This window comes from Palaemon carinicauda, chromosome 37 (assembly GCF_036898095.1).
Source record: "Palaemon carinicauda isolate YSFRI2023 chromosome 37, ASM3689809v2, whole genome shotgun sequence".
Classification (NCBI taxonomy): Eukaryota; Metazoa; Arthropoda; class Malacostraca; order Decapoda; family Palaemonidae; genus Palaemon; species Palaemon carinicauda.
In genome coordinates this window covers 46,933,874-46,960,402 of record NC_090761.1, presented here as the reverse complement: position 1 = coordinate 46,960,402, position 26,529 = coordinate 46,933,874, and the positions used below count along the sequence as shown (strand labels likewise).

Below are 26,529 nucleotides of genomic sequence, written 5' to 3'. Positions count from 1 at the left end.
AGCGTCAGTGAGTGGGTCCCTCCTTGCTTGGAGATGTACGCCAAAGCCGTGGTGTTGTCCGAGTTCACCTCCACCACTTTGCCTTGAAGGAGAGACCTGAAGCTTTTCAAGGCCAGATGTACTGCCAGTAGCTCCTTGCAGTTGATATGCATTGTCCTTTGACTCGAGTTCCATATTCCCGAGCATTCCCGACTGTCTAATGTCGCGCCCCAGCCTACGTCTGATGCGTCCGAGAAGAGAACGTGGTTGGGAGTCTGAACAGCCAGGGGCAGACCCTCTCTGAGGTTGATACTGTCCTTCCACCATGTCAGGCAAGACTTCATCTTCTCGGAAATGGGAATCGAGACCGCTTCTAGCGTCTTGTCGTTTTTCCAGTGAAATGCTAGGTGATATTGAAGAGGACGGAGGTGTAGTCTTCCTAATGCTACGAACTGTTCCAGGGATGATAGCGTCCCTATCAGGCTCATCCACTTCCTGACTGAACATCGTTCCTTCTTTAGCATGTTCTGGATGCATAACAGGGCTTGGCTTGTTCTGGGGGCCGACGGAAAAGCCCGAAAAGCTAGACTGTGAATCTCCATCCCTAAATACACAATAGTTTGGGATGGGACCACTTGTGACTTTTCCATATTGACAAGGAGACCCAATTCCTTGGTCAGATCTAGAGTCCACTTTAGATCCTTCAGACAGCGACGACTGGAAGAAGCTCTTAGAAGCCAGTCGTCCAAATAGAGGGAGGTTCGGATGTCCCCTAAATGAAGGAATTTGGCTACATTCCTCATCAGCCTCGTAAACACAAGAGGAGCTGTGCTTAGGCCAAAGCACAGGGCTTGAAACTGGTAGACAACCTTTTCGTAAACAAATCTCAGAAAAGGTTGGGAGTCTGGGTGGATGGGGACGTGGAAGTATGCGTCCCTTAGGTCTAAAGAGACCATCCAGTCTTCCCTTCTGACCGCTGCTAGAACGGACTTTGTGGTCTCCATGGAGAACGTCTGCTTTGTGACAAAGACATTCAGCGCACTGACGTCTAGCACCGGCCTCCACCCTCCTGTCTTCTTTGCCACTAAGAAGAGACGGTTGTAGAAGCCCGGGGTTTGATGGTCCAGGACTTTGACTACCGCTCCCTTTTCTAGTAAGAGAGACACTTCCTGTTTCAATGCTCGTCTCTTGTCTTCCTCTCTGTACCTGGGAGAGAGATCGATGGGAGACGTTGCTAGAGGGGGTTTTCGTACAAACGAGATCTTGTACCCCTCTCTGAGCAACTTCACAGATTGTGCATCTGCGCCTCTCTTCTCCCAGGTCTGCCAGAAGGTCTTGAGTCTGGCTCCCACTGCTGTCTGAAGAAGCTGGCAGTCAGACTCTGCCTTTAAAGGACTTGGTTCCTTTCTTCTTTCCACGTCTCCCTTCGGCACGAGCACCTCCTCTGCTGGAGGCTCTGCCACGAAAGGGCGGAATAAATCGGGACGCTGGAGTGTCCATCCTTGGTCTAGCTGACAAGGTAGGCAAAGGGGTGGCTTTGCGAGCAGAGGACGCAACCAGATCATGAGTATCCTTCTGTATCAAAGAAGCAGCAATCTCCTTAATCAGGTCCTCTGGAAAGAGGCACTTGGAAAGAGGAGCAAAGAGAAGTTCGGATCTTTGGCAAGGTGTAACTCCAGCTGACAGGAAAGAGCAAAGGTTCTCACGCTTCTTGAGGACTCCGGACACGAAAGATGCAGCAAGCTCATTAGAACCGTCACGTACGGCCTTGTCCATGCAGGACATGATGAGCAATGAAGTCTCCTTCTCTGTCGGAGAGATCTTCCTGCTTAGAGCTCCCAGACACCAGTCTAAAAAGTTGAAGACCTCGAAGGCTCTAAATATCCCTTTCAAAAGGTGGTCCAGGTCCGAAGATGACCAACATATCTTTGAGCGTCTCATGGCTAGCCGGCGGGGAGAGTCTACAAGACTTGAGAAGTCGCCCTGGGCAGAGGCAGGAACTCCCAAGCCGAGAACTTCTCCCGTGGCATACCAGACGCTCGATCTAGAAGAGAGTCTAGCAGGGGGAAACGTAAAGGCTGTCTTCCCTAGACTCTTTTTGGACTGCATCCATTCTCCTATCACTCGTAAAGCTCTCTTGGACGAGTCTAGTAAAGGCAGGCGAGGATGACGGCATACCTAAAACAAACTCTGACGGAGGAGAGCGCGGAGCCACAGACACAAACTGGTCCGGAAACATCTCTTTGAACAGTGCTAAAACCTTCCTAAAGTCCAAAGAGGGTTGCGTAGACTTAGGCTCGTCAAGATCCGAATGTGGTTCATCTACGTGTGCAGCACCATCATCATCAGAAAGACCATCATCCGAGTATTGAGGAGGAAGCGGCAATGGAGTAGGTAACGGCTGGTTAGCTGAGTCCGGTCGCACGGGTGCACGCGTGACTGAACCGGACGCAACGTCATGGAACTGTTGCCCAGTCTGTGAGCTGGCAACAACCATAGCACCGCGGGGACGCACAGCGTCTACTCCAGACTGTCTAGCCTGATGTGGGTGAGCAGTGGCAACCACACTGGGTTGCGGAGGTTGACGCACCGCGTCAAAACAAAACAACTCTGACGGTTGTTGTACCTCACGAACGTCAACGGAAGGCTCCATGCGTCGCTGAACGTCAACATGCGGCTGGCAGGGCACACTGGAACGCATGGGTGGCGGAACTCTCTCAACAGGAGTGCGCAAGAAGGTCGCCTCAGCGTCCACAGGACGCACAACCGAGTGTGTGGTTGGTTGTAGGCAAGAGGCTGTACTAGCTGGTGCAACAGCAACCTTCTCCGCACGCAAGTCCTGCATCAGAGACGTTAATTGGGACTGCATGCTCTGCAGCAAAGACCACTTAGGGTCTGCAGGTGCAGGTGCGGCGACAGACGGTGTAACTGTCTGAGGCGGTACCGCTTTGCCTCTCTTAGGAGGTGAGCAGTCATCGGATGACTGCAGCGAGTCCGAACTGACCCAGTGGCTACAACTGGGCCGTTGGACTTGCGCGGAAGGGACCGACTTGCGCTTCAACGGTCGTGAGACCTTGGTCCATGGTTTCTTGCGAGAAACCTCTTCCGCAGACGAGGTATAAATGGGCTCTCTCGTCTTTGTGTGGTGGGGGCGATCTTGGGTAGATACGCCCGAAACCACAGAGGGAACGTCTGTTCGCTGATTAAAGCCTCTCGAACCCATTTGTCGTACGACATTGCTTCTCCCCTGGACTTGGGAGCTTGCAAGAGGTCCCGGACTAGGAGGACGACAGGCACGAACAGACGAACCCTCAAGCGCAACACTATCCACAACACTATCACTCACTTTGTCACTTCCCACTGCACTTTTACACTTCAGCTCCTTGACATCTGCCATGAGCTGATTACGGTCACTAGCCAGTGACTCAACTCTCTCACCCAGAGCTTGGATGGCACGCATCATATCAGCCATCGAAGGTTCCTGAGTGCCAGAAGGGGGGTTAGGAGCAACCACTACAGGGGAAGGAAGAGGTTGTGGGGCATGAGGAGAGGAAATGTCAATAGATCGAGAGGAACTTCTCCTAACTCTATCTCTCTCTAGCCTACGTGTATATTTTTGGAATTCGATAAAATCGAATTACGAAAGCCCAACGCACTCCTCACATCGATCTTCCAATTGACAGGTTTTATCCCGACAATTGGAACAAACAGTGTGAGGGTCGATAGAGGCCTTCGGAAGACGCCTTGAACAGTCCCTAGCATTACACTTCCTAAATTTTGGGACTTGAGAAGGGTCAGCCATTTTGAATTGGTCAAAGGGGAAATCAAAAACTATCCAAAGTCATCAACAAATAATCCGTAATCAACAAAAGAATGCAAGGATTTTTGAAGAGAAAGCCTGCACAGCGAAAGCTCAAAACTAGAATAGTGTACTTCACCAAATAGTTGTGAAAACAAATCCAGTTAGCAACAGCGAATTAGTAGGTCTTGCCGGTAGCACGACAGAGAGAAAATTGAGTTCTTTGTTTACATTGAGTACTGGGTACTTGGACGACAGATGGCGCTGTTGGGCACACCCGCAACCTGTATAGCGATCGCTGGCGAATTTCTTCCGTAGAGTTTTCTGTCGAGCAACAGAGTTGCAGCTATTATAATCACCGGCTAAGTTAAATATTGAAAAATAACAGGTTAAAAGCAATGCTGACACACTAAATTTAAGCATTATCTACGGTGTGCCACATAAGGGACGCTTATTCAAGTAAAAGGTTTTTTAAACTAAAATTTATGATTATTTCCATATCTTATAATATTAAAATTCTTTTAATTCCTAAGTATCAACTTTCCCACTTCAGAGTAAAGATAAATAAAAATTTTTCTTGCTACCATGTAACCCCTCCATGGAACTACTATACTACCACTCACCTACCAAGTCCCGGCAGGAAAGTTGGAGGAAAGCGTATTCTGGGGAAAAACATTAACAAAGACCATGATTCAGATTACTGAGTCATGACACTTAATGTAAAAAGTGAGGACGAGTGCTAGAAAATATGACTATTTGAAGGTAATTATTGAAATAATAGGTTTGCTTAAAATCTTGCTTGTTTTCATGTTGTCTACTGTCTTGAGTAGATGCAATAATGCTAAAGAAATAAATTAAAATGACAAATTTGGAAGTTATTTGTATTTTTCCTAATGATACAAACCTGTAGCTATTTAAAGGGGATATTACATTCCGCGAAGTTGAAAGACGAGCCATAAGACTTTCAGCAAGGGTTAACTCTCCACCCTCTAGTTAGCAGGGGGGGGGGGGTTAGTTTTCTACCTTACTCATTCATACACCTGGGTTGAGTAACCAATTTTTGCTTGGAGGTATGACTTCTAGGGGGATAGGTGCTGGCAGGCCAATTTGTACAAATAGGATAAGAAATTATCTAAGGACGATAAATCATAGACTTCATGTTATCAAAGAGTCTTACTAGATACCCGTTCCAACACTTTAAGCCATTTACGAGAATCCAGAGATGGGCCAAATATTATAATAGAAATTAAATCATTCTTTCAAGTATCAGGCATAACTTTAATGCAAGACAAATTTAAATGTTCTCTTTAAAACAATATAAGAAAACATTGGCAGCTTCTGATGTACAATTAGAAATGGTGCATTATAAAGACATACAGTAATTAATTCCTTTTTCTAAGAAAAAAGTATCTCTAAAATTGAATTAGCAAATGAAAGTATTCCAATAATTTTCCCTGATGTATCTACAATGACTGAATCCTCTCAAGTTTACAAAACTGTATAGCCTGTATTCATCTACTGTCTCTTGCTCAGCTCTACTACAGGTTTTAGCAAACGCTGTGACAGCAGAAGGCACCTGTTCAGTGGAACAAACCTTCCGTCCTTTTGGAATGTAATTGAGACTACCGTCCTGCTTGTTTATAGGTTAACCCATTCTGAAACCATAAACGAAAATTGTTATACCCAAGACTAGAGAGCAATGGTTTAATTTTGGAGTGTCCTTCTCCTAGAAGAGCTGCTTACCATATCTGCTTACCCAATAACTCTCTACCGGTAGTATCTCAACAGGTGGCTGGTGCCTTGGCCAACCTACTACCAGTGCAGATAGTACAGTATATGGGTTAGTTCCTTTGTTGTAAATTGTTTTGCAACACCTCTATTAGTAATTTTATCTTAATGATTTTCAGTATAAAAGTTCTATGCTGGTTATTTGCTTTTCCAACTAGGGTTGTAGCTTAACAAGTAATAATAATAATAATAATAATAATAATAATAATAATAATAATAATAATAATGACTATAAGATATAGAAAGAACAATGTATCAGACTTGACACCAATGCTTTAGTGCTATAAAGTTAGCCTTGCCATTTATGACATTGTGATGTGGTAAGTGCAGGAACTTATTATAATTGTTCTTAAACTTCTCTTGTAGTTTTCCTTATTTCCTTTCATCGCTGGGCTATTTTCCCTGTTGGAGCCCTTGGGCTTAAAGCATCCTTCTTTTGCAACTAGGGTTGTAGCTTAGCAAGAAATGGTTATAATAATAATAATGACTATAAGATATAGAAAGAACAATGTATCACACTTGAAACCAATGTTTCAGTGCTTTAAAGTTAACCTTGCCATTTATGACATTGTGATGTGGTAAGTGCAGGAACTCCATCTACCGAGGGCAACTGTACTAAAAGAAGACTCCAAATTTCTTTTACTCAACTCATGACTTTTCCTGGTTAAACACTCTAATTACCAGCACTACAGTTAACATAACTAGAGATGAAAAAGAAATTAAAGATACCAGAGAGCAAATCACAAAGGGACAAACACTTTTAGAGGTAGCATTACATTGGCATGACATTTTACAACATAAAGAAGTCAAGTTAGGAGAGTGTTTAGATAATGGTATTTTAAGGGGCACTGAAAAATTATTATCGTTGAGATTAAACAGTCAAAACACCCAGCATCAAAACTTTGGTTGCAATAAATGGAAATGGTTGCAATCTTGAACACTTTTATCAAACCTAAGTTTAGCAGCAACATCTCTGCTATGTCCAGGAAATGGTTCTGTATCTTACTAGAGGGTCATAATCTACATTTAAAATCAGCGTATTTCTACTTACAAAAAATATGAAAAGCTTTAAAGTATAGGTAATACTGTATAGAGGTTTCCACTTTGTATCGACACAGATTTATTTTAAAAACAAACGTAAATTTTACCTGCAGTAACTGAATTGATTGCAAGTCTAGAGAGCTCATTGCTAATGTGCAATGTTCCAACTAAGTAATCTTCAAGATCTAGGTGAAAACCTTTCTCCCGCTGTGTGCATAAACCAAGCAATTGAGCAACTTCGTCATGGGGAGCCAACCTGAAACAAAGTAAGTTATTTTCAAAATAATCTATGATAAGATTATTAGAGGTATAATCAATACTTTATGGTAATTATTTTTACTATGCCTTATTATGAAGGTATAAAGTACCTCCAGTTTTCCAACTTAATATAAATCCAAAAATTGTAAATGCAATACCTTTTAACTCAAAAGAAAAAGAAAATTAAATAACTTCATATGAAGAAATTATTTAATTCTATTTCGAAGACCACAATAATTATTACATCAGAAATATATACAATCCGACCTCCTTATATGAGCATTCTGCAACATAGGATACTATTTTACACAATCAAATACAGTCATCCCTCTCTTCACGAAAGAATCTGCTAACGAAATTTTCAAAAAGCTGCGAAACAAGATGCAAATATTTTTATGACTCGCTTTGCGGAAAATTTTTCATTTTAAGAAAAGATATTTGCCAGCCAGGCCAAGAATAATAGTCACCCAATAAAAAGAGTTGAGGAAAATGGGTTTAAACAATAGAAAATGTAGCTGTAGTCTATAACAGGGGTAACTATAATAGTACAGCACATATGGTATTGTATATTTTGTTTATGTACAGTATTGTACTATATGTATTGCATTATTTTCCATTTTTTATTACAGTACATTATATTGTAATAACAACTTAATTTACAGGTATTAACAGTTAGTTTAGGTATATTGAATGGCTCAAATGCATTTGGCTGTACAGTATTTCATTGTGCTCATACTGTAGCTTTATTATGAGATTTAATGTGGTGTTTTGTAGGGTTTGAAACGAATTAGGCAATTTGCATGTGAAATGTGACTCACAACACGAAAAAATCCCTTTATGAAAGCCATTCCAGAATGAATTAATTTTGTGATGTGAGGCATTACTGTATTGCCAAAAGATAATAGCAATAATTTGGAGAGAAAACTTTTAGCAAAGAAAAAGTTTGCAAAAACAAAGAAAGAAACAGACTTTTAGAGACTAAAATGGGAGGGTGGTGCTAGACTAAATGTTATGTTGAAAGAAGGGTTAATTAAGAAAGTAGATCAGTTTAAATACTTAGGTTATGTTGTTGCTGCAAATGGTGAAGTGGAAGCAAACGTACGTCAGAGAGTGCATGATAATGTAAAGTACTGGGGTAGTGAAGGGAGTGGTAAAGAATAGAAGGTTAGAGATGAATGTAAAGAGTTCTGTATGAGAAAGTGATTATACAAATTGTGTTGTATGGAATGGAGTTGTGAGGAATGAAAGTGACGGAGAGACAAAAATTGAATGTGTTCAAGATGAAGTGTCTGAGGAGCATGGCTGGTGTATCCCAATTGGATAGGGTTAAAAACGAAGTAGTAAGAGTGAATGGAAGGCCAAGGTTTAGGTGGACGGATGGAGTGAAGAAATCCCTAAATGACAGGAGGATTAATGTGAAAGAGGCAAAAGGGCATGCTGGGAATAAAAATGAATGGCAAGCGATTGTAACGCAGTTCTATTAGGCCCTACTGCTACTTCGGGAATGCGGAGGTAATGGCAGTAGGAAAGTCAGCATATGAAGCTGTATTTGTGGTGGAAGAAGAGGGAGGATGGGCTGTAGCAACCTAGCAGTACCAACAAAACTTGGATGAGTCCTAATCAGGCAAGGAGGAACAATGAGGAAAAAATGTTATTTTCCTTAGTAAAATAAATTTTTGAATATACTTACCCGATGATCATATAGCTGCATCCCTGCTGCCCGACAGAAAAAACCTACGGGCGGAATACGCCAGCGATCGCTATACAGGTGGGGGTGTACATCAACAGCGCCATCTGTCAAGTAGGTACTCAAGTACTCGATGTCAACAAAGAACCAATTTTCTCCTCTGTCCCACTGGTTCTCTATTGGGGAGGAAGGGTGGGTCCTTTAATTTATGATCATCGGGTAAGTATATTCAAAAATTTATTTTACTAAGGAAAATAACATTTTTCAATATCAAACTTACCCGATGATCATATAGCTGATTCACACCCAGGGGGGTGGGTAGAGACCAGCATTACAAGTTGACATTATGAGCTAAGTATTCCGTATTTCATTTTAGCAGTTATTCAAAATAACAAGCATAAAATAAATAAGTACCTGGTAAGGAAGACGACTTGAACAATTACTCTGCCTTTTTAAGTACGTCTTCCTTACTGAGCCTCGCGATCCTCATAGGATGCTGAGCGACTCCTAGGAGCTGAAGTATGAAGGGTTGCAACCCATACTAAAGGTCCTCATCAAAACCTCTAATCTAGGCGCTTCTCAAGAAATGATTTTGACCACCCGCCAAATCAAGTAGGATGCGAAAGGCTTCTTAGCCTTCCGGACAACCCAAAAATATTTCAAGAGAAAGATTAAAAAGGTTCTGGAATTAGGGAATTGTAGTGGTGGAGCCCCCACCACTACTGCACTCGTTGCTACGAATGGTCCCAGAGTGTAGCAGTTCTCGTAAAGAGACTGGACATTCTTAAGATAAAAGACGCGAACACTGATTTGCTTTTCCAATAGGTTGCGTCGAATATATTTTGCAGAGATCTATTTTGTTTAAAGGCCACGGAAGTTGTGACAGCTCTAACTTCGTGTGTCCTTACCTTCAGCCAAGCTTGGTCTTCCTCATTCAGAAGGGAATGAGCTTCTCGTATTAACAGTCTGATAAAATAGGATAAAGAATTCTCTGACAAAGGCAAAGATGGATTCTTAACTGAACACCATAAAGCTTCAGACGGGCCTCGTAAAGGTTTTAAAATAGAACTTAAGAGCTCTTACAGGACATAATACTCTTTCTAGTTCATTTCCAACCATACGATAAGTTTGGAATATCGAACGATATTGGTCAAGGCCGAGAAGGCAGCTCGTGTTTGGCTAGAAAACCAAGATGTAGAACATGTAGCCGTTTCGGATGAGAATCCGATGTTCTTGCTGAAGGCATGAATCTCACTGACTCTTTTAGCTGTGGTTAAGCATATCAGGAAAAGAGTCTTAAAGGTGAGATCTTTCAGGGAGGCTGATTGAAGTGGTTCGAACCTGTCTGACATAAGGAATCTTAGAACCACGTCTAAATTCCAACCAGGTGTAACCAAACGACGCTCCTTCGTGGTCTCAAAAGACTTAAGGAGGTCCTGTAGATCTTTATTGTTGGAAAGATCTAAGCCTCTGTGACGGAAGACTGATGCCAACATGCTTCTGTAACCCTTGATAGTGGGAGCTGAAAGAGATCGCTCTTTCCTCAGATATAAGAGGAAGTCAGCTATTTGAGTTACAGAGGTACTGGTCGAGGATACGGATACTGACTTGCACCAGTTTCGGAAGATTTCCCACTTCGATTGGTAGACTCTAAGGGTGGATGTTCTCCTTGCTCTAGCAATCGCTCTGGTTGCCTCCTTCGAAAAACCTCTAGTTCTTGAGAGTCTTTCGATATTCTGAAGGCAGTCAGACGAAGAGCGTGGAGGCCTTGGAGTACCTTCTTTACGCGTGGCAGACGTAGCAGGTCCACCCTTAGGGGAAGTGTTCTGGGAACGTCTACTAGCCATCGAAGTACCTCGGTAAGTTATTCTCTCGCGGGCCAGAGGGAAGCAACTAGCGTCAACTTTGTCCCTTCGTGAGAGGCGAACTTCTGCAGTACCTTGTTGACAATCTAGAACAGAGGGAATGCATATAGATCTAGATGAGACCAATCTAGTAGAAAGGCATCTATAAGAACTACTGCTGGGTCCGGGATAGGTGAGCAAAGTATTGAGCGCCTCTTGGACATCGAGGTTGCGAAGAGATCTATGGTTGGCTGGCCCCAGGTGACCCAAAGTCTCTTGCATACATCCTTGTGGAGGGTCCAATATGTTGGAATTATTGTCCCTTCCTACTGAGACAATCTGCTAAGACATTCAAGTTGCCTTGGATGAAACTCGTTACTAGTGAAAAGTCTAGACCTGTTGAACAGGAGAGGAGGTCACTTGCGAACTCGTACCATGTCAGAGAGTAGGTCCCTCCTTGCTAGGAGATGTACATCAAAGCAGGGAGTTGACCGTGTTCACCTCCACCACTTTGCCTTGAAGGAGAGACCTGAAGCTTGTCCAGGTCAGACGTACTGCCAGAAGCTTCTTGCAGTTGAAATGCTTTGTCCTTTGACTCGAGTTCCATAATCCCGAGCATTCCCTACCGCCTAAGGTCGCACCCCAGCCTACGTCCGATGCGTCTGAGAAGAGAACGTGGTTGGGAGTCTGAACAGTCAGGGGAAGACCCTTTCAAAGGTTGATAAAGTCCTTTCATCAAGTCAGACCAGACTTATCTTTCCGGAAACCGGGATCGAGACCGCTTCTAGCGTCTTGTCCTTTTCCAGTGAAGAGCTAGATGATACCGAAGAGGACGGAGGTGTAGTCTTCCAAGTGACACCAATTGAACCACGGATGACAGTGTCCTAACCAGACTCATCCACAGCCTGACAGGGCCGTGTTCCTTCTTCAGCATCTTCTGGATGGATAGCAGGGCTGGGGGTTGATCGTCTTGTTCAGCCATGTCCTCATCAGAGGGTTCCACATCCGAAACTGATGAGGAAACGGCAACGGAGTGGGCAACGTCTGACTCGCTGAATCCGGTCGCACTGGTGGATGCGTGACGGAGCCGGAAACAAGATCATGGTACTGCTGCACAGTCTGTGAACTGTCAACCATGGGGACGCGAGGAAGTACAGCGACAACCCGAAACTGTCTAGACTGTCTGGGTTGTGCAGACAACCCCCTACCGGGTTGCTGAGGTTGCCGCACTGCGTCACAACAAGTCACCTCTGCTGGTTGTTGAACGTCTTCCTAGTGACACACTGAACGTCCACAACCACCTCCGAGAGTCGCTTAACGTCAACGTGCGACTGGCAACCCACACTGGGTCGCACCGGTGGAGGAACCATCTCAACTGGCGGACGTGAGTAGGATACCTCAGCGTCAACAGGGCGTACAACCAACCGGTAGGAAGGTTGTTGGCTAGAAGGTTCTTCTCCGTAAAAAATCCTCTATCAAGGACTAAGCTTGGACTGCATGTCTTGCAACAAAGCCCATTAGGGTCTATGGGAGCAGGTGTGGCAACAGACGGGGTTAGCGACTGAAGCGGAACCATTTACCATCCCTGGAAGCATGTTATGCTTTAATTAAAGACCATAGGAGGCTAAGCAGCTTAAGGCTCCTCTCCAAATGACAGAGTCCTCAAGGGAATATCAGAAGGAGGGAGAACAGCACTTTCTCATCTACAGGAACCATGTCCGAGAAAAGCTAGGTTATCTCAGTGAGGGTTTCACTGGTGCATAAGCAGCAGACCAGAAGGCAACGTTATGTAACTGCTTGACAGTCTGTGAACTGTCAAAAACTGAACTGTCAACCACAACAGGTGCGTGAGGACATACAGCACTGGTGCATTAGTAGCAGACCAGAAGGCAACGTCATGTAACTGCTTGACAGTCTGTGAGCTGGCAACAACCAAAGCTGTGTGGGGAAGCCTCAACTCCTGACTGACTAGTCTGCTGCGGGCGAGTGGCGGTAACCACAGTGGGTTGCGGAGGCTGACACACCGTGTCAAAACACGGCAGCTTGTGGTAGCTCACGCACGGCAACGGAGTGCTCCGTGTGTCTGTGGGAGTCAGCATGCGTCTGGCAGGGTCGACTGCGCATGGGTGGAGGAGCTTTCACAACAAGAGTGTGGGAGCAGGCAGCCATGCTGGGCGCACAACCGTGGCAGGCTGTAGGCCAACGGGTGCATCGTCAACCTTCTCCGCAGTCAGAGTGTGGGAGCAGGCAACAACCAAAGCGGAGTGGTGGTGCGTGGGGACTGCCGTGGGTTGCGGAAACTAACGCATCGCGTCAAAACACGGCAGCTTGACTCCACCTTCCCACTGCTGATGCGGTAGCTCACGCATGTTAACGGAGGGAGCCGCACGTCGGCTAACGTTAACATGCGTCTGGCAGGGTCGATCGCGCATCGGAGGTGGAGCTCTCCGCAGCCGGAGTGTGGGAGCAGGCAGCCTCAGCGTGAGCTGGGCGCACAACCGTGGCAGGTTGTAGGCTAACGAGAGCAGTGTAAACCTTCTCCGCACGAAACTCCTGTATAACCGCAGCTAACTGAGTCTGCATAGACTGCAGTAAAGACCACTAGGGTCTACAAAAGACGGCAACAAACGGAGCTACTGTCCGTTGTGACTGAGGGTCTAAAACAGCTGGTGCGGCAACAGACGGAGTTACTGCCTGTTGCGGTACCACCTTGCCTCTCTTGGGAGGTGTGCAGTCGTCGGATGACTGCAGCGAGTCCGAACTGACCCAGTGGCTACACCTAGGCCGTTGGACTTGCGCGGAAGGGACCGATTTGCACTTAAAAAGCTGCAAGATTTGGTCCATGGTTTCTACGAGAAACCTCTTCCGCAGACGAGGAATAAATGGGCTCTCTCGTCTTTGTGTGGGTGGGGCGATCACGTCGGCAACGTGTGTAGATACACCCGAAACCACGGAGGGAAACGTCTGTTCGTCGATCAAGGCCTGTGGAACCCATAAGTCGTTCGACATTACTTCTCCCCTGGGCTTGGGAGCTTGTAAGAGGTCCCGGACTAGGTGAACAACTGGCACGAACAGACGAACCCTCGAACGCAACACTGTAACACTTTGCGCATATCACTTTATCACTTTTGATTTTCTGTTTGCACTTATTTCACTGAAATCGATAACTTTAACTGATTTCTACCTGAAACACGCAATCCTATCCTTCATAAAAGGTAGTAATTGCGAAAACAGTTTTACAAAGCAACAGAAAAACATAATTAAAGATAAAGAATTCAGTGGCTGGAAAAGAGACTAAATACTAGATCAAATAAACTACGTTTAAAATCTCTCACCGCATAAAGCCTGGGAACAAGAATAAAACTCTAGAAACGTTTTACCTTCTTCCCCTACAGCGACTAGGGAGAAGAGTAAAAAACGAGAACGTTACCCGCTTGAACGAAACGTTTATTCTCCTCTCTCTCCCTCCGTCTCTATCTCTCTCTCTTCTCTCTTGACTTAGAACCTGAGAGAAGAGCCCAATTATATATCGTTAAAACATATTATTTGCTAAAGGAAAAAACTGAAAGGTTTCCCAAATAAAAAGTTCCTTTATTTAGAATTTAAACCATTTAAGCTAAGAAAGAATGAACGAAACGCTAGAATCGGTTTACTCTTACTGCAACGTGAAACCGTGAAATACTCTCTCTCTATCGTAACGATAGAGCGCATGTTGAACGTTCTGAACGTCAACAACTGCGGAGACTAAACTAAACATTAGTTCATCTTTGAAAACAGTACGAGACTATCAAAGAAATTCTTTCATAAAACATTAAAATTAAAAAAGTATTAAATTCTTAAAAGGTAAATACGATATGACGGGCTCAATTTAATTAACTTCGGTTCCAAGTAAGGACCGCCTACTATTAGGAAAGGTCGCATATAAACAAACATAAAAATTAATTTTTATAAGTTTATAATAAATGGAAAGTTAATCGAAGAGGCCTATAAAGGCGGAGAGATATAAAATAAATAGATCTATAACTTGTTAAGCAAAATTACCAAAAACCTAAACACACTTCCGTCTAAGGGAAGGGTCGGCCATTTAAAAGTGAAAGAGAGTCCATACTCTCTTCGTCACCAACACTTCCGTCTAAGGGAAGGGTCGGCCATTTAAAAGTGAAAGAGAGTCCATACTCTCTTCGTCACCATAATTAAATCTATCCAAAACGAGTTCAAGTTTTGAAATGAAGATAAAACCCCTGCATAGCGAAAGCTCAAAGCTGGAATAGTGTACTTCACCAAACGTTGTGAAAACAAATCCAGTTAGGGACGGCGTATTTAGTAGGTCTTGCCTGTGGCACGACAGAGGGAAAATTGGTTCTTTGTTGACATCGAGTACTTGAGTACCTACTTGACAGATGGCGCTGTTGATGTACACCCCCACCTGTATAGCGATCGCTGGCGTATTCCGCCCGTAGGTTTTTTCTGTCGGGCAGCAGGGATGCAGCTATATGATCATCGGGTAAGTTTGATATTGAAAAATTCCCGTTTTGTTTCTCTTTGGATATCCACTACCTTCCAAAATTTGGAGAAGTGCCATAGTAGATGAACAGAAGATTACCATCCATTCTCCCAAAAGGTCCCCTCCCTCACTGAAATTACCTTTTACATTTCTTACTTAAATGAAAAAAAGCAAGTTGAGTTGAATGTATTCAATATTATCCTTTTATTATATACTGTACTGTATTTAAAAAGCTTTCTTCTAAAAAAAATTACACCTGGAGAGGGGACTTGAGCACTGATCATATGCATACGTGGTCAGTCTATAGGGCATTGTCACTTCCTTGCCTCTGTCATTCATGAACAACCTTCAAACCCCTTAAACCTTTATACTGTATGTCACTTTGCATCATAATGAATGGAAAGCAGCCTAGTATTCACTAGAACCTTGTATGACCTATTCTAGCTTGTATGTATCTAAATCAGAGGTGGGCTCATTACACTCATATCAATGCAAGTGTTTCACCACCAGCAAAAAAAAAGTATTTGAAATCTAAACAAAATGATATTTTAATTATAAAATAAATTTTTGAATATACTTACCCGGTGAATATATAATAGCTGACGCCTCCGGCGGCTCGACAGAAAAACACAAAAACTCGCGAGCGATCGCTATGAAGGTTGCGGATGTGCCCACCAGCGCCAACTATCGGCCAGATACCGCACATACATGTAAACAGCTCCAATTCTTCTCATCCCGCTGGGTCTCTATCGGGGAGGAAGGGGGGGCCTTTAATTTATATATTCACCGGGTAAGTATATTCAAAAATTTATTTTATAATTAAAATATCATTTTTAAATATTTAACTTAGCCGGTGAATATATAATAGCTGATTCACACCCATGGTGGTGGGTAGAGACCAGAGTTAATTAAGTTTACAGCGTATATGCTTAGAGTTTTTGACAGTTATATCATAACAAAACCCAAATATATATAGGTACCTGGTAAGGAAGTTGACTTAGACGATTACTCTGCCTTATTAGTCTGTCTTCCTCACGAAGCCCAGCGATCCTCTTAGGATGCTGAAAGATTCCCAGGAGCTGAAGTATCAAGGGCTGCAACCCATACAACAGGACCTCATCAAACCCCTAATCTGGGCGCTCTCAAGAAATGACATTTGACCACCCGCCAAATCAAAAAGGATGCGAAAGGCTTCTTAGCCTTCCGTACAACCCAATTAAAAAACATTTTAAGAGCAGATTAAAAGGATATTGGAATTAAGGGAATGTAGTGGTAGAACCCTTACCCACTACTGCACTCGCTGTAACGAATGGACCCAGTGTGTAGCAGTCCTCGTAAAGAGTCTGGACATCTTTTAAGTAAAATGACGCGAATACCGACTTGCTTCTCCAAACGGTCACGTCCATAATACTTTGCAGAGATCTATATTGCTTAAAGGCCACGGAAGTTGCTAAAGCTCTTACTTCGTGCGTCTTAACCTTAAGCAAGCATCGGTCTTTTTCATTCAAGTGAGAATGAGCCTCTCGTATTAAAAATCTGATAAGATATGACAAAGCATTCTTTGACATAGGCAATGATGGTTTCTTAACTGAGCACCATAATGCCTCAGATCCACCTCGTAAGGACTTAGTACGAGCTAAGTAGAACTTAAGAGCTCTAACTGGACACAGCACTCTTTCAAGTTCGTTGCCTACGATCTCTGACAGGCAAGGTATATCAAAGGACTTAGGCCAAGGACGAGAAGGCAGTTCATTTTTGGCCAGGAAACCAAGTTGAAGTGAACATGTGGCTTTTTCTGTAGAAAAGCCGATGTTCTTACTGAAGGCATGAATTTCACTGACCCTTTTAGCCGAAGCCAAGCACACTAGGAAAAGCGTCTTGAGGGTGAGATCCTTCAGGGAGGCTGAATGTAATGGCTCAAACCTGTCTGACATGAGGAACCTTAGGACCACGTCTAAGTTCCATCCAGGAGTTGCCAAACGACGTTCCTTAGAGGTCTCGAAAGACTTAAGGAGATCTTGGAGATCTTTATTGTTGGAAAGATCTAAGCCTCTATGACGAAAGACCGAAGCCAACATGCTCCTGTAGCCCTTAATCGTGGGAGCTGAGAGGGAGCGAACATTTCTCAGATGTAAAAGAAAATCTCCGATTTGGGCTACAGAGGTACTGGAAGAGGACACAGATGCTGACTTGCACCAGTCTCGAAAGACTTCCCACTTCGACTGGTATACTCTGATGGTAGAAGCTCTCCTAGCTCTCGCAATCGCACTGGCTGCCTCCTTCGAAAAGCCTCGAGCTCTTGAGAGTCTCTCGATAGTCTGAAGGCAGTCAGACGAAGCGCGGGGAGGCTTTGATGAACATTCTTTACGTGGGGCAGACGTAAGAGATCTACCCTTAGAGGAAGACTTCTTGGAATGTCTACCAGCCATTGAAGTACCTCGGTGAACCACTCTCTCGCGGGCCAGAGGGGAGCAACCAACGTCAACCTTGTCCCTTCGTGAGAGGCGAACTTCTGCAGTACCTTGTTGACTATCTTGAATGGTGGGAATGCATATAAGTCCAGATGAGACCAATCCAGTAGAAATGCGTCTATGTGGATTGCTTCTGGATCTGGGACTGGTGAGCAATAGATTGGTAACCTTTTGGTCAAAGAGGTGGCAAAGAGGTCTATGGTGGGTTGACCCCAAGTCGCCCAAAGACTCTTGCACACGTCCTTGTGGAGGGTCCATTCCGTGGGTATCACCTGACCCCTCCGACTGAGACAGTCTGCCAAGACGTTCAAGTCCCCCTGGATGAATCTCGTCAACAGGGAGATGCCTCGATTTCTTGACCATATGAGAAGGTCCCTTGCGATCTCGTACAGCGTGAGGGAGTGTGTGCCTCCTTGCTTGGAGATGTACGCCAAAGCTGTGGTGTTGTCTGAGTTGACCTCTACCACTTTGTTTCGAAGAAAGCTTTCGAATTTCATCAAGGCCAAGTGGACTGCTAATAGCTCCTTGCCATTGATGTGCATGCTCTTCTGACTTGAGGTCCACAGACCCGAGCATTCCCGACCGTCCAGGGTCGCACCCCAACCCAAATCCGACGCGTCTGAGAACAACACGTGGTTTGGGTTCTTGACTGCTAGGGATAGTCCCTCTCTCAGACTGATATTGCTGTCCCACCATTTCAGGCATGCCTTTACTGGTTCGGAGACTGGGATTGATACCGTCTCTAACGTCTTGTCCTTGTTCCAGTGAGAGGCTAGATGGAACTGGAGAGGCCGAAGGTGTAGTCTCCCTAGCGAGACAAACTGCTCCAGGGATGAGAGAGTCCCTACGAGACTCTTCCAACTCCTGACTGAACAAACGTTCTCTTTTCAGCATTAGTTGGACTTTGAGCAGGGCTTGTTCTATTCGGGTAGCAGACGGAAAAGCCCGAAAAACTGGACTGCGAATCTCCATCCCCAAAAATAGAATAGTCTGGGATGGGATCAGTTGGGACTTTTCTAGGTTGACCAAAAGTCCCAACTCCTTGGCCAGACCCAACGTCCAATGTAGATCCTGCAGACAGCGATGACTGGACGATGCTCTGAGAAGCCAGTCGTCCAAGTACAGGGAGGCTCGGATTCCCGATAGATGGAGGAATTTTGCCACATTCCTCATGAGCCTCGTAAACACGAGAGGAGCAGGACTGAGGCCAAAGCACAGGGCTCGAAACTGGTACCCCACATTCCTGTAAACAAACCTCAGAAACGGTTGGGAATCCGGGTGTATAGGAATGTGGAAGTATGCATCCTGAAGGTCGAGAGAGACCATCCAGTCGCCTTCCATTAATGCTGTCAAGACAGCTTGGTAGACTTCATCGTGAAGTTTGTCTTGACAATGAACACATTGAGCGCACTTGCCTCTTACGTACTCCTGCAGTGAACGTGGCTGCCAGATCATTGGAGCCATCCCTGATAGTCTTGTTCCTGCAGAGAACGTGGCTGTCAGATTATTGGAGCCATCCCTGATAGCCTTGTTTATGCATGACATAATTGTACAGCAAAACTTCAAACGCTCGAAAAAACTCCTAACAGGAGATGGTCTAGCTCTGAAGCCGACCATAAAATCTTGGAGCGTCTCATGGCCAGGCGCCAGGGAGAGTCTATGAGGTTTGAAAAGTCTATCTGGGCAGAGGCAGGAACTCCCAAGCCGAGAACTTCTCCCGTGTCATACCAGACTCTCGCTCTATAAGCCAGTTTAAAAGGAGGGAAAGCAAAGGCTGTCTCCCCCAAACTCCTCCTGGTGATCAACCAATCGCCTAGCAAACGTAAAGCTCTCTTAGAAGAGCGAGAGAGCACTAGCTTAGAAAACAACGGCTTCGAAGTAGCTAGGCCTAGTGTAAACTCTGACGTTTAGGCGAACGAGGAGCAGCAGTTACAAAAAGATCCGGACAAAGATCCTTAAAAATCAGCATGATTTATTTAAAGTCCATAGAGGGCTGAGCAGCTTTAGGCTCCTCTCCGTCTGACAGAGTCCCCAAGGGAATATCAGTAGGAGGGGGATCAGCAACTTCCTCATCTGAAGGAACCTCGTCCGACAATTGCCGAGTCTCAAGCAAGGGAGAGACCTGCCGTGGTGGCAATGCTTGACAAGCAGAGTCCACACGCAAAGGAGCAACAGTAGCAGTCAAGGACGCTATGTCATGTAACTGCTTAAAGGACTGACCAGCAACAACAACAGGTGCGGGAGGACGCTCGTCGTCAACTCGAGACTGCCTTGACTGCCTAGACTGAGCAGTCAAAACAACTCTTGACTGCGGTGCTTGACACTCAACGTCAAAACAAGTCAACTTCGCTGGTTGGCGAACGTCCTGAACGTCAACAAGAGCATGCGGCAGCGGCTGAACGTCCACAAGCGGCTGAAAGTCAACACTGGACTGCATCGAGTGAGGCTCTACAAAACGTGACTGACGTGACTTTGTAACGTCAACGTCAACAGGACGAGCAAAGGTTCGTTTGGGCGGCTGACGGCCAGGATCTCGATCAGCTAAGCGGCGAGGATCATCGTGAACCTGCTCAGCAGAATAGTCCTCCATAAGAGAGGCAAGCTTATTCTGCATGTTTTGCCGTACAACCCATTTAGGATCAACGGGAATGGGTGCGGTAAGAAACGAGGGTAACGTCTGTGACTGGAAAACCTTGCCTACACTAAGACTCTCGGAGCCTGTGTTACGCTTCTGTTTAGGCGTCGAGCAGTCTTCCGATGACTGCACAGGGTCAGAGCTGTCCCAATGGCTACAACCAGGACGCTGGACCTGTCCTGAAGGGACTGACTTTCGCTTTAAGGGTCTCGAAACCTTGCTCCACGGTTTCTTACGCGATAAGCCTTCGGATGACAAGGAGAAAACCGTCTCGCTCGTCTTATGGTAGGGGCGGTCTTGACGAGACACGCCTGAAACCATAGAGGGAACGTCTGTTCTTTGGTTAAAGTCTCTCGAACCCATAAGTCCTACGACATTACTTCTTCCTGGGTCATGGGAGCTTGCAAGAGGTCTCGGACTAGGCGAACGACAGGCACGAACAGACGAACCCTCTGTCGCAACACTGATAACACTTTGCGCAATTATCACTTTATCACTACAATTTTCTGTTTTTGCACTTACTTCACTGAAATCGAATTTTTCAATAATTTCACATTAGGCATGAATAAAAACTGATTTCTACCTGAAGCACGCAATTCTCCCCTACATCAAAAGGTTATAATTGCGAAATAAGTCGTATAATGTAAGCACATTAATACAAGCAAAAAAACATTAAACATATACTGTATATCGAATAAAACGGAAATATATAAAGATAAAAGGATCAGTGACTGGGGAGGAGACTAAACACTAGTTCATTCAAAACTACGTTTTCAATCTCTCACCGAACAGTGCCTTGGGACGAGAATAAAAACTAAAAACGTTTTATCCTTTCTCCCCGTACAGAGACTTGGGACGAGAGTAAAAAACTGACTCGAGAACAACGTTACTCGCTTGGGACGAGAATAAAGATCGGAACGTTCTCTCTTCCTCTCTCTCCCTCCGTCTCTCTCTCTCTCTCTTGATTTCACACCGAAGAGAAAAGCCCACTCACCTTTCGTCAATAAACAGGTTATTTGACCAAAGGAAAAAACTGAAAGGACTAAGAAATTGAAAATTAACAAGTTCCTTTAAATTAGTATTTAAAACATTTCAGTTTGAAAGAAGAATGAACAAAACGTCAGAATCGATTTACTCTTTCTGCAAAGTGAAACCGTGATTCTCTCTTTCTCTATCGTAACGATAGAGCGCAAACTGCGTAGCATAAATAAACCAAACGTTAGTTCATCTTTGAAACAGCACGAAGACTATTCAAAGAAAATCTTTCATAAAATATCTACTAAAAAATATTCATTTAATAAGTTTTAAATCATTTGCTCTTTAAGAGTTATTAACGATTGAAAGGGCTCAACGTTTTTAACTTCGGTTTCCAAGTTAGGACCGCCTACTCTCGGATTAGGGGAGGAATAGGTAAGGCCGCATATAAACAAATCATTAAAATTTATCTTGATGTTTATTATAAATGGAAAGCTAATCGAAGAGGCCTAATAAAGGCGGGTGAGATATAAAATATATAGAGGAAAATCTATAATTAACAACAACAATTTATAACGTGATAAGATAATTGCTAAAAGCCTAAAACACACTTCCGTACTAAGGGAAGGGTCGGCCATTTTGAAAAGTCAAAGAAAGTCCAAAAAACAATCCAAAGTCATCAACAATTAAATCTATCCAAAAAAGAGTTCAAGATTTAAGTTGAAGATAAAACACCTGCACTGCGAAAGCTCAAACCAAAAGGAAGTACTTCACCAAGACTGTTGAAAAACTCCAGGTTAACAGCGAGTAATGGTACGTCTTGTCGATCAGACCGACAGAGAAGAATTGGAGCTGTTTACATGTATATGCGGTATCTGGCCGATAGTTGGCGCTGGTGGGCACACCCGCAACCTTCATAGCGATCGCTCGCGAGTTTTTGTGTTTTTCTGTCGAGCCGCCGGAGGCGTCAGCTATTATATATTCACCAGCTAAGTTAAATATTTAAAAATCAAGTTTTTCAGTCATGTGTATTGAATCATAGAAGAAAATAAACACCTATTATTCACTACTTTAAAAAAGTTTGACTAATGATGGCAATAATAATACTAAACACACTATCAACTATTTATATTAAACTTGCAGAAATATTTAAATTGTTCAATTACTATAATAATGTTATTTTCCTTAGTAAAATAAATTTTTGAATATACTTACCCGATGATCATGTAGCTGTCAACTCTGTTGCCCGACAGAAAAAACCTAAGGTCGGGATACGCCAGCGATCGCTATACAGGTGGGGGTGTACAACAACAGCGCCATCTGTCGAGTAGGTACTCAGGTACTTCTTGTCAACAAGAACCAATTTTCTCCTCGGTCCACTGGGTCTCTATGGGGAGGAAGGGAGGGTCCTTAAATTCATGATCATCGGGTAAGTATATTCAAAAATTTATTTTACTAAGGAAAATAACATTTTTCAATATTAATCTTACCCGATGATCATGTAGCTGATTCACACCCAGGGGGGTGGGTGGAGACCAGCATACATGTTAACATTAGAAGCTAAGTATCCCGTATTTCATTTTAGCAGTTATTCAAAATAACAAACATAAAATAAATAAGTACCTGGTAAGGAAGTCGACTTGAACCATTACTCTGCCTTTTTAAGCACGTCTTCCTTACTGAGCCTAGCGATCCTCTTAGGATGCTGAGCGACTCCTAGGTGCTGAAGTATGAAGGGCTGCAACCTATACTAAAGGACCTCATCACAACCTCTAATCTAGGCGCTTCTCAAGAAAGAATTTGACCACCCGCCAAATCAACCAGGATGCGGAAGGCTTCTTAGCCTTCCGTACAACCCAAAAACAACAATAAAAAGCATTTCAAGAGAAAGATTAAAAAAGGTTATGGGATTATGGGAATGTAGTGGTTGAGCCCTCACCTACTACTGCACTCGCTGCTACGAATGGTCCCAGGGTGTAGCAGTTCTCGTAAAGAGACTGGACATCTTTAAGGTAAAATGATGCGAACACTGACTTGCTTCTCCAATAGGTTGCATCCATTACACTCTGCAGAGAACGGTTCTGTTTGAAGGCCACTGAAGTAGCGACAGCTCTAACTTCATGTGTCCTTACCTTCAGCAAAGCATGGTCTTCTTCCTTCAGATGAGAATGGGCCTCTCTAATCAAAAGCCTGATGTAATAAGAAACTGCGTTCTTAGACATCGGTAACGCAGGTTTCTTAATAGAACACCATAAAGCTTCTGATTGTCCTCGTAATGGCTTTGTACGTCTTAAATAGTACTTAAGAGCTCTTACTGGGCATAGTACTCTCTCTTGTTCATTACCAACCAAGTTGGACAGGCTTGGGATCTCGAACGACTTGGGCCAAGGACGAGAAGGAAGCTCGTTTTTAGCTAAAAAACCAAGCTGTAAGGAACATGTATCCGTTTCAGATGTAAAACCTATGTTCCTGCTGAAGGCGTGAATCTCACTGACTCTTTTAGCTGTTGCTAAGCAAACGAGGAAAAGAGTCTTTAATGTGAGATCCTTAAAAGAGGCTGATTGAAGCGGTTCGAACCTTGCTGACATCAGGAACCTTAAAACCACGTCTAGGTTCCAACCTGGTGTGGCTAACCGACGCTCCTTTGAGGTCTCAAAAGACTTAAGGAGGTCTTGTAGATCTTTGTTGGTGGAAAGATCCAAGCCTCTGTGGCGGAAGACTGCTGCCAACATGCTTCTGTAACCTTTGATCGTAGGAGCTGATAGGGATCTTACATTCCTTAGATGTAAAAGGAAGTCAGCTATCTGCGTTACAGAGGTACTGGTTGAGGAAACTGAATTCGCCTTGCACCAGCTTCGGAAGACTTCCCATTTTGACTGGTAGACCTTGAGAGTGGATGTCCTCCTTGCTCTGGCAATCGCTCTGGCTGCCTCCTTCGAAAAGCCTCTAGCTCTTGAGAGTCTTTCGATAGTCTGAAGGCAGTCAGACGAAGAGCGTGGAGGCTTGGGTGTACCTTCTTTACGTGCGGCTGACGCAGAAGGTCCACTCTTAGAGGAAGAGTCCTGGGAACGTCCACTAGCCATTGCAGTACCTCGGTGAACCATTCTCTCGCGGGCCAGAGGGGAGCAACCAACGTCAACCGTGTCCCTTCGTGAGAGGCGAACTTCTGCAGTACCTTGTTGACAATCTTGAACGGAGGGAACGCATACAGGTCTAGATGGGACCAATCCAGAAGAAAGGCATCTACGTGAACTGCTGCTGGGTCCGGAATCGGTGAGCAATAATTCGGGAGCCTCTTGGTCATCGAGGTAGCGAACAGATCTATGGTGGGCTGACCCCACAGGGCCCATAGTCTGCTGCAAACATTCTTGTGAAGGGTCCACTCTGTGGGGATGACCTGACCCTTCCGGCTGAGGCGATCTGCCATGACATTCATGTCGCCTTGAATGAACCTCGTTACCAGCGAAATCTTTCGATCTCTTGACCAGGTGAGGAGGTCCCTTGCGATCTCGAACAACTTCCTCGAATGAGTCCCTCCTTGCTTGGAGATGTACGCCAAGGCTGTAGTGTTGTCGGAGTTCACCTCCACCACCTTGCCTAGAAGGAGGGACTTGAAGTTTCTCAAGGCCAGATGAACTGCCAATAGCTCCTTGCAGTTGATGTGAAGTGTTCTTTGCTCCGGATTCCACGTGCCCGAGCATTCCCGTCCGTCCAGTGTCGCACCCCAGCCCGTGTCCGATGCGTCCGAGAAGAGACGGTGGTCGGGGGTCTGAACAGCCAATGGTAGACCTTCCTTGAGAAGAATGCTGTTCTTCCACCACGTCAGCGCAGACCTCATCTCTTCGGATATAGGAACTGAGACCGCTTCTAGCGTCATGTCCTTTCTCCAGTGAGCAGCTAGATGATACTGAAGGGGGCGGAGGTGGAGTCTCCCCAACGCGATGAACTGGGCCAGCGATGAAAGCGTCCCTGTTAGACTCATCCACTGCCTGACTGAACATCGGTTCCTTCTCAGCATGCTCTGGATGCATTCTTGGGCTTGACTGATTCTGGGGGCCGACGGAAAAGCCCGAAAAGCTCGACTCTGAATCTCCATACCTAGATAGACAATGGTTTGGGATGGGACGAGTTGGGACTTCTCTATATTGACCAGGAGACCCAATTCCTTGGTCAGATCCATAGTCCATCTGAGATTCTCCAGACAGCGACGACTTGACGGAGCTCTTAAAAGCCAGTCGTCCAAATAGAGGGAGGCTCTGATGTCTGCCAAGTGAAGGAATTTGGCAATATTCCTCATCAGTTTGGTAAACACAAGAGGTGCCGTGCTTAGGCCAAAGCACAGGGCTTGGAACTGGTAAACGACCTTTCCAAAGACGAACCTTAGGAAAGGTTGGGAGTCTGGATGGACGGGGACATGAAAGTACGCGTCTTTTAGGTCCAACGAGACCATCCAGTCTTCCTTCCTGACCGATGCTAGCACCGACTTCGTCGTCTCCATGGAGAACGTCTGCTTGGTGACAAAAGCATTGAGAGCACTGACGTCCAGCACCGGTCTCCACCCTCCTGTCTTCTTCGCTACCAGGAAGAGACGGTTGTAGAAGCCCGGGGATTGATGGTCCCGGACTATGACTACCGCTCCCTTTTGTAGCAAGAGAGACACCTCTTGCTGTAAAGCTAGCCTCTTGTCCTCCTCCTTGTAGTTGGGAGAGAGGTTGATGGGAGTAGTTGCTAGAGGGGGATTGCGCAAGAACGGAATCCTGTACCCCTCTCTTAGCAACTTCACAGACTGAGCGTCTGCACCTCTGCTCTCCCAAGCCTGCCAGTAGTTCTTGAGCCTGGCTCCCACTGCTGTCTGGAGAGGTAGGCAGTCAGATTCTGCCTTTTGAGGACTTGGAACCCTTCTTCTTTTTGCCACGATGACTGTCGGCACGGGTACCTCCTCTGCTGGAGGTTCTGCCACGAAAGGGCGGGATGAACCTAGACGCTGGTGTGTCCATCCTAGGTCTAGGCACGGAAGGTAAAGCTGTGACTTTACGTGCGGAAGACGCCACCAGGTCATGGGTATCCTTCTGGATCAACGAGGCAGCAATCCCCTTGATCAGCTCTTCCGGAAAGAGACACTTGGAAAGCGGAGCAAACATCAACTCCGACTTCTGGCATGGTGTGATCCCCGCAGACAAGAAGGAGCAAAGGTGATCTCTCTTCTTAAGCACTCCAGACACGTACGAAGCCGCAAGCTCACCAGACCCATCCCGAATGGCTTTGTCCATGCTAGACATGATAAGCATGGCAGAGTCCTTATCCGAAGGGGAGGTCTTTCTGCTTAACGCTCCCAAACACCAGTCCAGGAAGTTGAAGATCTCAAAAGCACGAAAAACTCCCTTCAACAGATGGTCCATGTCAGAAAAGGACCAGCAAATCTTGGAGCGTCTCATAGCCAGCCTGCGGGGAGAGTCAACCAGACTTGAGAAGTCGCCCTGGGCAGAGGCAGGAACTCCCAAGCCGGGTTCCTCTCCCGTGGCATACCAGACGCTAGATTTGGAAGCAA

General features: G+C 45.0%; 1 protein-coding gene across 3 annotated transcripts in view; it reads right to left on the bottom strand.

Moving 5' to 3' along the window:
• trsn (translin) overlaps window positions 1-26,529 on the bottom strand; it is a 223,885-nt gene that overhangs the window by 13,087 nt on the left and 184,269 nt on the right. For all 3 annotated transcript variants that reach the window (XM_068361117.1, XM_068361115.1, XM_068361118.1), the window contains exon 4: window positions 6,715-6,863. In XM_068361117.1, the coding sequence (XP_068217218.1) occupies window positions 6,715-6,863 (149 nt within the window). The remainder of the gene's footprint in view (window positions 1-6,714; window positions 6,864-26,529) is intronic.